Consider the following 15,026-nt stretch of genomic DNA (forward strand, 5'->3'; position numbering starts at 1 on the left):
AAATTTTCACCGAAACCATTTGCTAAAAAAATTAAACATCAACCAATATATTTAACTAGTAGTTGAATAAAATCAAACTTTCTCTTCGAAAAAATTAATATTCAAGATTTTTTTCATAGAGAACATTGTTATGTAGTTATACGTAATACTTAAATCTTCTCTAACTCTTTTCGGTACGTTTCTCCGTTTTTTGAAGAAAATAAGGGTGATTTGGGAGGAAATTTAAATTTTTTGTAGCTAGAGAAAGAAGACATATTTTTTGTTGTATTTTTTCACCTGGAATTGAATTAAGCCAATCTCAAAGCTATCGATTTAGTTGAGTTTAAAAGTTATAAGAATTTAATGTACTAAAAGCACAGAATTGTACTTGTATCTATTCGCGCATCTGATATTGCCATCTAAGCAACTGAACCATAGTTTTCTACGTATTTTTCACCATTTTTCACAATGAATCGAATAAAAATTGACAGAAATCAATAAAACAAATAGTAGTTCAAAAGTTGGAAGAGTTTCTATTTATGAAGTGTATTTCTTTTGACACGTACTTATGTTAATACATTACTTTGCCATTGACTATCTGCCCATGTGAGATATATTTTCCGATTATTTTCAAGCTGAATTAAATATGAGATTAATTCTGAGATGATGAGACTAATAGTCTAGAAGTTACAAGCGTTTAATGTACAAAGGGTGCAATTTTGTACTTGCATTCATTTACACATCTCGCATTGCTATACAGATAAGTGAGGGACTGTCTCTTGCTTATTTTTTCTCGTTTAATTGATTGATATCGAACAAAATTTAAAAGGTTAACATTTCAAGCCGTGAAATGTGTGTTATTCTTAAATTAACTATTTTCAAATTTCACTTATTTTTAAGAAAACCTTAATAACTTCAAAACACCGTTTATCCTATCAACTCGAACTATTTTTCCTTCAGTTCAGCATAAAAAATTTCATCGAAAAATGTACCTCAAATTTTTATAGTCCCTAGACAGCAAAGTAAAATGTATACTAAGTCATGTAAAAATTGTACTTTCTATTTATGAAAACGATTTCAACTTTTGAATTATTCGCTCTCGTAATTCGTGTACTGTCCCATTCGGGTTATCGTAAAAAAATACGCACCTTCACTTATCACCTCATTGTCTTACTTGATTAGATAGCAATATCAAATGCGTAAGTAGGTATTAGAAGAAATTTGTACTTTTTGTACGTGTATAATATGTACAAAATGTATATCTACTTATACTTTTATAAACAGTACAGCTCTTATAACTTCTAAACTATAAGATCAATCTTGAGATTGGTTTAATTCAATTCAGTGTAGAAAAAAAATTTAATTGAAGCAATCCCTTACTTGCCTGCTTAGAACAAAATTATTTTTATCCCTCAAATCACCCTCATTTCCTTCCAAAAAGAAAAGAAAAGGGAGGGAGCTTTCGATTATCTTTCATAGCAGCGTAGCAATTTTTTTTTCAAAAAATATCTTGGGTATTAATTTTTCTTAAGGAAAGTCCTTTTTTGTTGTAATTAATCGGCTACTATATTAATTGCGTGTATTTATCAAATTTGGGAAAGAAATGTTCTGTTATGTTTCAAAATTAATTACAAAAAGCTAGAAAAACTTAACTATTGATGCTAGTGTATTTTATAATATTTTCTTGAATTTAAGTGAATGATAAAGGTATCTACTGACAAAAGTGTTTTATTTATTTTCAATCCTAGGATCCAGATGTGAAATCGTTTTCGTGTTATGCTGAGAATCCACCGGTGCGGAAAAAGACTTTTCGAACGCACAAGTTAACAGTAACCTGTGAGTAGTAAGGATTTTAATATTCTAGTTTACTATTGAGTTTAATTTAATAAAAATATTCTGCAGTTAGAACTGAGTAATTACCAGGAATAATTTTTACAAAATATTTTCCGCCAATTAGTGTTTGACCTTTAAATACCAAAGAAGAAAAAAAAAATTTTGCTCTGCAGAAAAGCAATCAACAAGCAAATAAAATTAAAATCATGAATTTCAAAATCTATAACAATAAATATGTATGTAATAAAATAAATAATATTTAATTATAGCATGAAAGATAATAATAATAGTATATTATAGTATATTAATAATAATAATTTTTTATAGTATAATGATAGTATGTATATTAATATTTATGTGAAAGATCTGCTATTTATATTTTATGTTTGAATGCTTGTGTAGTATGAAATTCTCATTATTTCTAATACTGGTGAGTCAACAATCAAAACAAATCTCTAACTGAACCTTTTTCATTAAAAGCAAATTTTTCAAAGAATTTAACCCAAATTTTTATATAGACTTAAAAAAAAATTCTTAAATTTAGATTTGACATTTGTTAAATATATGCACTGAGTCTGTTTGATTTTTTTTCAAATATTCAAATGAAATTTTTCAGGTAGAAACTAACAACTCTATTGAGAAATTTATCCATATTTCTTCCGATTCCCAATGTCATTGAAACCTGTATATAAATCCAAACACCGATTTGAAAAAATGTATTTGGCTCCAATGTCAACTAACTGAAAATAGTAGAAAATGAAAGCTTTTGGAAAATATAGAACAAAAATAGTTGATTTTCTTTAAAAAAAACTTTAACTATGCGAGTTATATTTTTTTAGTATTAAAAGTAATGAATGTAAAATAGAATGTATTTGTTTTTTTTTTAAAAATGTTTCTTACCTTTTCCTCTAGTATTCAGAATCTTAATTTCACCTTATTGCATAGAGATGTCTAAGCTGACGTTAGTCAACTTACGTGCCTAATGAAAAATCATCAGAAATAAATCAGTTACTAAGGACAACCAATAGGAATACGATTGGATTGGAATGGAAATAAGAATTGTCCACTAGGGATAATGCAAACAGCTGGTTGCCATTCACAACCACAAAATTACGACTCTCGATTGAATTATACTAGTCAAATGATGTAGTTTAGCCTTTGGGTTGGACATCTCTATATTGTTAACAGAATTTATGTTTTTTATACGCCTTTAGAGAACACTTTGTGTTACATAATTCCCATAAAGTAAGGAATGTATTTCCAGCAGATCCGCCTCAACCACCAACGATTCTGGGTTATGAAGAAGGACAACCACTGAAAGTTGGAGAGCTGCAGACCTTCAACTGCGTCTCCCTGGGGGGTAATCCACCAGCATCACTCAAATGGTTCAGAGGTGACAGGGAGGTACGCTTGCATCCATGGCGGCATGTAATTATTGTAGTTCATTATTTTCATACATGTGCTCATTAAGAAGATAAAATCGGAAGCTTACAAGTTAGTTTTCTATAAAAAAAAAATACAGTGAAACGATCCGAAAATTATCACGTTGTTAGTTGAGGAATTTTTGTTACTCCATCCCTTCGATTGCATTAAAAATTACCTATGATTCGAAAAACGAATTAAGAAAAAACGAAAGGAGATAGAAATGCACTGCATCCTAATTTCTCTTTTGAAATCTAATTATGTCCACCAAGTTCCTTTATTATCAAGCCTCATTAACATATGGCGTTACTACTTCAGTAAAACTGTAGAAGAATGTTTTCAAAATAATCACTATTTGCGATAACTATGTGAGGCAATTTTGGTAAGTGCTTGGAAAGCAGAAGCTTGTGCTTCTATTTATGTGGAATGGTCTGAAAGGGAAGCCAAATACTTGTTTTTATAGTTTTCTTGTCAGAATAATTGTCAGTTAATGAACTTCGTAACTAATTTTGTAATTTACATCGAGAAACAATTCGGTTTCCTTAAGCAGAATACTATAAATCTTAAGATACTTTCTTCCTTTTCCCGTTGTTGTTGTCATAGGTAAGCGGTGTTATTGTTCCGGTATTACAGTGGCGCCATCCATGCCCGAGAATTTGACTTATGCTACACCCATGCGTCACACCCGTTTATAGGGCGATCCCATTCATACTTCCATTCAATCATCCATATATCGTAATTTTGACTTGAACCAGAGAACGACCAATCTCCAATTCAGTACCCTCAGCGGCATAATCTGTTATGGGAGCATGGAGGAGTTTGTGAACCGACAGATTTAAGTTGCACTAATCACTATTTACTTCAGTCGGTTGGATTCGAACTCCCGTTTTAACGAATATTTGTCCAGCACCCAGCTAACCAGGCTTTCCCAAGCCTTCCATTTCTCTTGAAATGGGTTTTCAAATCATCAACCTTTTTTAAGGTACATGGGATGTTATCTCATATTAGCTAAATTTGTAATGTCCGGCGAATTTATAACGAAAATTCCTAAAAGTTATACTAAATGAAAACCTGCCGCATGTAACGGACTTTTTAAGGAATCGAATTCTATACATAATTCTTTCAACTATGAAAGTCGATCGTCAGCAGCATATGTTTGTGCTCATTCAGTTACGTAGAAGAGCTTTTGAACTTATCTTATTAATGACTGTTTTGTTTGCGTTATTTTTGTAGAAAACTTACATTATGAATTGAGTTTTTATGCATGTCATTTATCATATATACATGCACATCCTCGCATGATTGTAAAGATTGATTTTCCATTAACACCCCTTTTTGAGTTACTATTTTACTCGCCTGCATATTTTCATTTATTACATAATTTAATTGTATGAAACTATATATGACATTTTGATTATTTACATGTATTGGAAAAAAACTAATAATTTGTTAAATTTTTACCAAAACATTCGACTATACTATAATAAAATTGGCGTTTTTTCGTAAACTTTAACATAAATTCCAAATCCCAAATACTTCTAAGTACTAGAAAGTACAGTTTTAACTGTGATACTATGCTTTTTTCCTAAACTCGATTTTAACTTTGATTTAACAAAGAATAAAAATAAAGCTATAGCTAATGCTCTAAACAATAATATTATGCATTTACATATCTGAAAATAATAATAACCACTTCTTAAACAGCCTTTAAAAGGAAAAATTATCACTATGAAATTTTAAGTTGTAATATTCGTTTTCTTTGATGCTTGCCTTTAAATCTAAGGATTGTTCAATTGGTAAAAGAAAATTATGAGAAAAGAAAATTGAAAAGTTCGAATTAGCTAAAATATTAGAGACTTTCTAATTTGTCAATGTAAAGTTTAAAATTTCTATACAAAGATAGTTAAAAATATGCTTAAAAATTATATTTCTAAAGTATTTCAAAATGTCGAACTATTTATTCATAAATTTACTTAAAAATTAGTTATTTATACTCACTGATTAATGCCTAAATAGAAATTTTTCAATAAAATTTTGCAAGGTTTATAACTCACATATGGACACCCGCTTACCGCATCTTATCACTTTAAACAACTGAAGCAATAATTACTCATAGCCTGGAAGAGATAAATTTACAAGAAACACAATTAAAGACAGAACGCTAACGATCTAATTAATTTTCGAAGAGATTAGGTGGAGATCCTGAAGTAACCTAATTAATTTTCGAAAAGATTAGGTGGAGATCCTGAAGTAACCTAATTAATTTTCTAAGAAATTAAGTGGAAATCCTGAAGTAACCTAATTAATTTTCTAAGAGATGAAGGGGAGATCCTGAAGTAACCTAATTATTTTTCCAAGAAATTAAGTGGAGATCCTGAAGTAACTTAATTTTCTAAGAGATTAAGTGGCGATTCTGAAGTAACCTGATTAATTTTCTAAGAGATCAAGAGGAGATCCTGAGGTAATTATAATAAAAAAGACAAAATTATGCAATGGTGAGTCACAACAACTATAAAATTGGCCAATTATACATGAAAACATCCCAATCATAATACTCTAACTAACGAAGTTTATTTTTAAAAAAAATATTTGCCTCGTTTTTCAGCCTTAAATATTAAAATATAAAAGCTCCTTAAGGAAAATAGGCCCGAAGTTAAATGTTGGTGTGTATGGGAGTCAAACATAGGTACCCCTTAGCATTTTACTTATTCTGTTTGGCAAATAAAATTTTCTAAATTAGCCAAAATATTCTCCTATCAAGGAGTATTAAGGAAACAATATAAGAACGTAATTTAAAACCTCAGATAAAGGAAATAATTAATAGTGCGTCTGTTGGGAAACTTTACACCTCATATAAGCACTCTTTAACACTCTACACCTGCGCATAATTGTAAAAAAAAAAAAAAATAAAGAATTGAAATGTGAATTTTAAGTAACCAACCAAGTTGATTTCTCTTTCTTTAACTTAAACCATTTTAGATAAGCACACCGACTGTAAAAACTGGAAGCGGCGTTTCCAGTGAACTCGTCATCAGGGTGGATCCCAGTGATAATGGCATGCTCTACAAATGTGAGGCTAATAACACTGCCACTCAGCTACCACTGGTTGCCTTCATTAAAACAGTCGTATTTTGTAAGTGAGAAAATTTTTCTCAATTTATTTTTAAGTACTTTTTTTCAAAAATAATTTATTCCATAAAGTTATAAAAAATGAAACTTTTTTTTACGAATATCTGAAAGTCATTACATGAGTACTCAAGTTTCAAATCAAAATGTGATCAAAATGTAATGTTTCATGTAAGTATCTCTATATTATTGAACCATTTATAATGATAAATAGAGATTGTGCATCTGAATATCAACAAGTACTACACACGGAGAAAAAAATTCTAGTAAAATTACCATACTGTATGGTAGGGATATTTCTGATAAGCAAATCATAAATTTGTTTAATGAAACAGAATGATTAATGAGTGGACAAAATTGTTATAATCTATTTAAACCCTTCATTTGGTAATATTCCTGTTCATATGGTAACGGTTTCCCGGGAATTCTGCTTTTCAAAGGATTAGTTCTTATTATTACACATTTAATGAAAAAATATAAAATTGAAAAGTAAATATAATTGAATCAATGTTTTTATGCCATTTTTTAAAGCATCGTGATAAAATTACAACATTTTACCACTCTTCATAAAGCCATATTTTATGGTTAATTTTACCAAAATCACTTTCAAAAAGCTTCGGTAAAAACTACCGAGCTTTTTGGTGGTCCCATAGAGCTAGAAGTATGGTAAATTCAACAAAATCTGGTTATTTTTACCATACTTATTTTTAGAGTGCGTGGAGGAAGGATGTGGGAAAAACGGATTTTCCCCTAAGCACTAAGCTTTATTAAAACTTAAACTGGTGTCGATTTTTTTCCAATTATTTTTGTTCTATTTTAAATCAGGTGAACACAACAAAAAACAAATCAACATTGTTAGCAAGTGGGATCGACGTCCCCGTGTAGGTGTTAGGAAAAATATGCTTAAGAAATAGCGTGTTTATTTTGGTTATTACTGTTTTGATAAACCTATTCGTGTTTCTGTAGAATTAAATAATGTTAGATCTTTAGCATTAAGAATTTTAATTAAAATAAAAAACGTCCTTTCAGCATTAATAACGTATTTTTAGGTACCAAATTAGTTAAAATTTGAGTAAATAATTTTTTTGAGTATAGTAAATTTCTTTTTTGATGGGATGAACTTGCTGAAACGTATTTTGCTTGATCTAATAAGGAACAAAATACCGGGTAAAAGTAGTAAATAAAAAAATGGAAATAATTGGTATTTAGCTGTTTTATAACGGGATTTCTAACACAAAATACAAAACTTATCAATAGCACAATTTAGAACTGTTTATTTATCATTTTCAACAGTTATTTTTTTTAAATTAATTAATGAATATTTATTTGAAGTAATGTATAAATTTGCTTCAACGAATCTTGCTACGTTGTCATAATGTTTTAGTTTTTAATTGGCTTTTATCGAATTTTCTCAAGCACATTTTTATAAAAATAATTTTTTTTTTATATTTAAGATAAAATTCAATAATTTCTGATTTATTCAACAATATAAGAAATTTTCAAACCGAAGTGTGATAATTCTATCTTGGGAAATTTTTCTGATTAATTTTTGGAATCTATTGTAGGAAATGATGAACATACACGATAGTGAGTGTACTAATTTAATATAACATATAGCTTGGAAAACAGTTTATTGGAAATACAAGCACATTTTATTCTTAATTAATTATTTAATTATTATGCCTGTAACCAATTTTAATCGTTTTAGTTTTAGCACACATTCTACCAGGCTTCCTCAGGTTTTAGTAATTTCTTCTTCCTTATGCCATATTTAAATCAATGAAAAAAATAAAGCTATTTGGTGTTCTTCAATTGATTATATCGACTTTTTGCTTGTAAATAACTTATAGATTTTCTGTGGGATTCAGTTTAGGAGAGTTTCTGAGTTACTTTAAGACAGCCACTTCATCTTTGGCATATATTTTGTTTATTATTTATTCATTTATTTTTTGAAAATCATTTCAGAGTGGCAAATTTTGTTGAAACTTTTCATCTTCGGATAAAGGCGCTTGGTTAATTCTGACGTATTCTATATTTCCTGGTAATTGCCGTTGATCATGATTCTTTCAGCACAAATTAAATCAACAAACCAGTATTTTTTTATACGACAAAAGAACCGTCGTATACGAAATGTAAGTTATAAATCCATAAATTTACACTCTTGATGCATTTCATAGGCTTGTTAATGTATCAAGAATCGGCTTCATATATATTCCATATGAATGATGATGATGAGGATTACTGCTCGGTTGTCTCTTTGCTTGGTTGCGCTTATAGCTCGCTTATTGTAGATTGAAAGATGGGAGAATGCGCATTTTTTCCTAAATATTTCCCACTACACCAGATTTCTGTAAATATAACAATACTTAAAAAAATATTTATAACAGAGTTATGCAAATGATATTTTTAATTATACTTTGCATTTTCTTTTAACAAGATAGCCTGTCAATATTTACAGTTTCAAATAACCATTTCAAGTCATATATTAATCTATCATTTTTTTTCCACTACGGATTGCGTGTTTCAGAAGCTATACCTTGCGCGCGCTCTAACAATTGTTTCGGGAATTTCTTATCAAAGCTTACGTTAGTTTACATTTTTATGAATTATATGCTTTGGTAATATTGGCTTTTGTATGTGCCATATTAAATAACTAGTGAAACTCTCCCAACTTATCCTTTGTATCAATTATGACTCTATTTATTTCTGAAATATATGATATGTTTTATTTGTTACACACTTTATAAAGAATTTTTTATTATCACACACTTTTAAAAGAATTATAAGAACTTTGAAGCCGCATAACATTTTAAAATAATTTTTAAAAAATAAGTGAAAACTGAAGTTAGTTTTAAATTTCATATCAAACTTATCAGGAATGTCATTTCGCTTTTGTCTATGAATTATATATTTTAAAAATCTTGTACTTTGTTATATTATATACTGCGCAAAACTCTCTCTCTCGATTGTTCTTTGAAATAATTATCACAATATACCTTCAATATGCAATTTCCATGTTTTGAGTGTAATACCCTTAAGAGAATTATAACAACTTTTAAAACGCATAATATTTTACTAGAATTTTAAAAAAAATACGTGAGAACTGACGCTAGTCGTAAATTTCATATCAAATTTATTGTGAAGTCCATTTCCTTTTTAAATATGAATTATATCTTTTGAAATTTTGAATCTGCCATATCAAATATTTCACAAAACTATCTCTATATTGTTCTTTGAAATAATTATCACAATATTTCTGCAAAATATCATGTACTTATTTCAGTGTAACACTTTTATAAGAATTATAACAATTTTGTAAACGCATAATATTTTAAAATAATTTTTAAAAAGTGAGCAAAAACTGAAGCTAGTTGTAAATGTTTCACATTTATCATATTTCTCAATTCACTTTTGTCTATGAATTATTTCTTTAAAAATTTTGTATCTCTCATATTAAATATTACTCAAAACTCCCTCTCTATTAATCTTTGAAATAATTATCACCAATGTATATACAATATTATTCCTTAAGCCTAATATTTTGAAGAAAAAAGATGAATAAATTTGAATACTTTAAAATAATTTTTTTAAATAGTTGTTACAAAGGGAAAAAAATCACACCAAGTATAACTTGCGTTGTGTCAACTTGTAATTTTTAAACTTTGACAACGTATAAAAAAAGATTATGCGTAAACGTTTGTCACACATTCAAGAAATTTAGCTTTTCATCGTGAGATGTCAAAATATTTCTAAAAGAATAAACGAGTATAAAAAACTTAGCAACCAATAACTTAACTCCTCACTAAAAAGGTGTCTTGTAAATTTTGACAAGTTTTAAAGTGTTTTAGTAATTGCCTTCACTAATGTAATGCATACAATAAAATTGTAATTTATATCTCATAATATCTTATTTAAATACTTTGGCGTTTAAGATTATGTAATTTTTAAGTAATTCTATCTCAAATGGTATGAAATATATTTATGTATGCAGCTTCAATAAAAAAATTTACTATGTATTTCAATTTTGTAAACAGCTGTAAATTTTTATCAATTTATGAGAAATTTTAAAATCGTTCCATCTTTTGAAATCATTCAGATAACTTACATCATATATTTTAGAATATGTTTTAGAATTGATGTTATATTTTAGAACTTTTTTTTAATTATTATATTTCAAAGTTTTAACATTGTTAGAATTTTCAACTATTTATTTATATTTTGTATTACATGATATTTATTTATTTGCAGTTCCACCTTCAAATGTAACTATCACTTTGAAACCTTGTGATCCTAAAGCTGGAGATGAGGTAAAATTATTATTTTTTTCACTAAGCTTTACTTTCAACGTTAAACTACAAATTATCATATTTTCATTTAAATAAAATAATTGTTAAATATTTGTTTGAAAAATTCTTGTATTATAATTTAAATGGAATTTTATATTCTTCTGATTGTATTACTTTTGAAATTATTGTCAGCAAAGGAGGTATACTATCAAAATAAATCTTTGTTACAATTTTTATTTTTTAAATTTTATTTAAGTTCAAATTTAAACTCATTTAGAGCTAATTCAGTAACAGATTTATATCTTTTGTTTCAGCCGGTATTCTTCCCCAAATCTTAACCTATTATGTTCATACTCGGACTCTTTTAGTTTCGCAATCCACATATTCCTTATATCGAGTTTTAAAGTTGTAGACTAATTTGGAGAAGTATAACAGAGCACGAGAAATTCAACAAAATAATAAAATGCATCTCATATCACGATCAAAAAAAATTCTCCTTAAATTTAATTATGAACTTGTAAATCTATTTGACCTTAGATGTATTCATATTTACATCTTATCTATATTTTTCTGTTGGTAAGTGACACTTTAAGGATACATTTAAACATTTTGTAAGAGTTTTACTCAGAACAGTTTTTTTTGTTGATAATTTTCGTAATTTTCTCATACTTTAGTTGGCAAAATTGTGAGAAAAAATATTTTTAGTTTAAAAAGCCTAAGTTTCTCTGTAACACCTCCAGATTATCTTTGCAAGGCAAACATTTTTAAACTATATTCCATAAAAAGGCGATTTTTTGTTCTCTTTTTAATGTTTCCTTATTCGCGTAGTTTAGGAGAAAAAAAACTATTACAAATTTAAAGGTTTGTAATATTGTCGAAAATAAGTGGGTCAGTTTTTATTTCCCCTCCCCTTGAAAGGGTTAAAAGTGAGTATTATGAAATTTAAATTGTAAATTAATAATTCGTGCATGCATTTGAATTTGAGTGAAACAATGAGCTTATTGATACCTTCGCACATTGTACATTTTGATACTTTTCTTCATGCTGCTGTATCCAAAAGCTATTTTGTATGTAAAAACCATGCAAATCCCCAAAAACAAATATCTAGATCAAATGAAAATATTTATAAAACGATCCAGATTTAAAATATTGTAAGCTATAAAATACATCATATGCCAAATTTTTTTCTATTTTCTAGTCTTAAAAGATTTTTCTTGAGATATTCTAATAAACAAGACTCTTCTCCGCATTTTATAAGAATACAGACAACGAAATTTTAAGCTGGTAATTTTTAAATAATCTGTAAAGTAACAAGAAAGTGAGAGTATTTTTTTCTCTTCAAGATTTGTTAAATAATATTATATCCAATAGATTGTAATTCAATATTTTATACATACCTCATTAAATTTTTTTCTGGATATTAAATTATGTATTACACGATATATTTTTTTTAACTACAGAATTAATTACATGAGTTCTCGATACAAAAAATATATATTTTAAAGTATACTCACTATTAAAAGTATTTTCTGTAAATAATTCGGAATCAAATTACGGTAAAAAGTACCAGTATTTTTTTAGCGGAGAGTGTTACGGAATAAAAAATCTGATATACCGTTACTTTAAGAGTAATAATTACCATAAAATTACTGAATCTGAAATAAATATTATAAAATAAATATTAATGTAAAGATTACGATATAATATTTTACGGTAAAAACGAATTTTACGGTAAAGTGACTTTTATGGATGATGCTAAAGTACAACTACTTTATACCGTAATTTGATCCGGGTTTTTTAACAGTGTACTGACCTAGTAGAAAGTCCTACCCTGCCTTAAAATTTTCAGTGTACCTTTTAGGAAAAGCATCAACACATATTATAGGAAAAGTGTACCGTAGATAAAATCACATTTCCCTTATTATATTTAATCTTTAGAGATTTGTTTAGTTTAGAGGTACTTCCGCAAAAACTGCGTCATTTTACTATGTTTTTAACTTCAAAGTTTTACTTTATTTTTTTTTAAGGTAACGTTAACATGCTTATCAAGTGGCAGTAATCCATTAGCACGAATCACATGGAAGAGAGATGGACGTCATGTACGAGACCATACAGAAGAAACTCTAAGCGCTGATTTTGGTGCTATTTCAACGAGGAGTGTTTTAACATTCCCCGTCACGTCTGCAGATGACAAAACTATATTTGAATGTAAAGCAAAGAGCGATGATCTTCCAGCTGTCATTACCAACGTTACCATAAGAGTGAGGCGTAAGTAAAGTATCCATAATTCTTTTTTGTAGATAATTTACTGCATTTGAACGTGTTTAGTAAAATATTTAAATGATGTGAAAAAAAAACGTTAAAATGTTATCTTCAAGGATGAAAATGTAGTGGCTGAGTGGCGCAGCTGGTTTTTCGTCGGCCTTCTGAGCCCAAGTCTGCGGGTTCGATCCTCGGTCCAGACACCGGATTTTCGGGATGCAGAAAATCCTCAGCGGCCATGTCGTATGATTATGCGGCATGTAAAAGATCCTTGGAGTGCCTTATTGGGTCTTGGCATTTCCGGCAAAATTAAAATTCCTAGTGCACTTTAACATCCAAATAGAGTCTCGGTGCTGCCATCTAGTGTGACAGAAACTAGACGGCCAACGGTATCTCACCCATTGTGGTGGTCCTGAAAGAGTGGATACCACTTCTGGAGAACGCACTAGGTCTGCTCATCAGAAAGACTGATTGTGCAGCTCATAGGAAATAAAAAAAAAACGATGAAAATGTGCGATAAAAATTAAAATGTAGAAGTGTTAAATTTAAAATATCCTGCCAGTTTTATGAGTTAGTATGCCAGTTATGTCAAACTGCACATATTTGTTTTGTTGTAACGGATCATGGATATTTTTACGTCACTGAATTAAAATCTTTAAAAGAGTTATAAATAACATAAACGTTACGAAGGAAACATCAGGATTAAAATTGGGTAGGAACTCATGTCCAGAAATATCGTCATGCACCACTAGGGGCACTTCCTATTATTATGAACTGTTTCCTTGTGTTCTTTTGAACGGGTCCCAATAGATAAACGTCACTAGCCCCGTACGGGGACATTTCCGGGCATGGGTTCCTATGCAATTTTAATCTCCATAATATACTCCTCTAGAAGTGTGTCGTAACATTAACGCGACCCCTATTATATATAACGTTCTTAAATTAGTACATTTCGGCAAAATGTATACCAAACAAATCTGTATCTTTAGGAGCAAATCTAATTTCAGATTTGAAATCTTCACAGCCGAATTACCCAAGATCTGTATTCATCCAGCTGAAAATTTTTTCCCCACTGCAATTTTTTATCAGTACATTTTAACATTATAAATTTAGATTTTAAGCAACCTCGATATTATTTCTAATTTAATATAATACATGAAAAAAAAAAAACAAATCATTCTACTGGATAAGATAAAATTTGTGTACTCGAAAATAGTCTTTCATTTTATGCCTGTTTTTGACATCTTTCTCTCTATATTATGCCTTTCATTTCATATGTGTTTTTGACTTTCCTCTCTGTTTTTGACTTCCATCAGACAAACCAGAGTTTCCAGAACCTTATCAAAGGGTGGACGTAGCCGAAGGTACAAACGCAACAGTGAATATCAGTGTCAATGCTTATCCTGACGTGGCATGGTTTTCATGGACAAGGGATTCTTCGTTGATCCCTCCGATGTCAGAAATGGATGATCATCTACACCGAGTTATGTCTTCCGGGCCTGTACTCTACATATTGAACGTGGCGAGAAAAGACGCTGGCACCTACATTTGTATGGCTGAAAACGAAGAAGGAACTTCAAATGCAACTATAATTTTGAACGTGCAATGTAAGTCCCCACTGAATTTTTTTTTTCTTTTTTAAAACTCTTTTTCATGTAGAAAGTTTTGATAAGAGGTTTTTAAGTACAGGCCTTGGAACGGTCAGGCCTTGGAACGGTCAAAAAAAATTAAAGCATAATATTTTAAAACTTTTTTTAAAAAAAGGAAATGCTTTTTTTAAACGTACACGGTATTTCATAATAACTGTCCTTAATACATATTTCGAGAATGTTAGTCAAAAGAGAAATTTGAAGTGTATTCACATAAGTGGTTGCAAGTTATGCTAGGAAAAATGTATAAGCAATACACATTTTTTTATAACCAGCGTTGAACAGCCAACGCAGTTTCTGAGTTCATGATTATCAATGCTCAGCTCCATAAACTAGTAATTTCGAGCTCAACCCAGAAGTAAAGAGGCCTCCTGGATAAATCATTAGGACAAACTAGCCTTCTTGGCTCTTAAACGGAACTAAGCGAGAGTGTTAAGTGACAGGAAAACCACGTAAGGCCCTCATTGTA

At 29.3% G+C, this 15,026-nt stretch overlaps 1 protein-coding gene across 2 annotated transcripts in view; it reads left to right on the top strand.

Moving 5' to 3' along the window:
- The window catches only part of LOC107454481 (nephrin), a 136,428-nt gene that overhangs the window by 79,566 nt on the left and 41,836 nt on the right, over window positions 1–15,026 (top strand). Inside the window, exons 7-12 of one of the 2 annotated variants that reach the window (XM_071177675.2) lie at window positions 1,728–1,815; window positions 3,077–3,240; window positions 6,214–6,367; window positions 10,609–10,667; window positions 12,674–12,914; window positions 14,225–14,515. In XM_071177675.2, coding sequence (XP_071033776.1) covers window positions 1,728–1,815; window positions 3,077–3,240; window positions 6,214–6,367; window positions 10,609–10,667; window positions 12,674–12,914; window positions 14,225–14,515 — 997 coding nt within the window. The remainder of the gene's footprint in view (window positions 1–1,727; window positions 1,816–3,076; window positions 3,241–6,213; window positions 6,368–10,608; window positions 10,668–12,673; window positions 12,915–14,224; window positions 14,516–15,026) is intronic. The other variant, XM_071177676.2, reaches the window with a different exon arrangement.

The sequence above is a fragment of the Parasteatoda tepidariorum genome, chromosome 2, assembly GCF_982258835.1.
Source record: "Parasteatoda tepidariorum strain Cologne lab strain chromosome 2, Ptep-v5.0, whole genome shotgun sequence".
Taxonomy (NCBI): domain Eukaryota; kingdom Metazoa; phylum Arthropoda; class Arachnida; order Araneae; family Theridiidae; genus Parasteatoda; species Parasteatoda tepidariorum.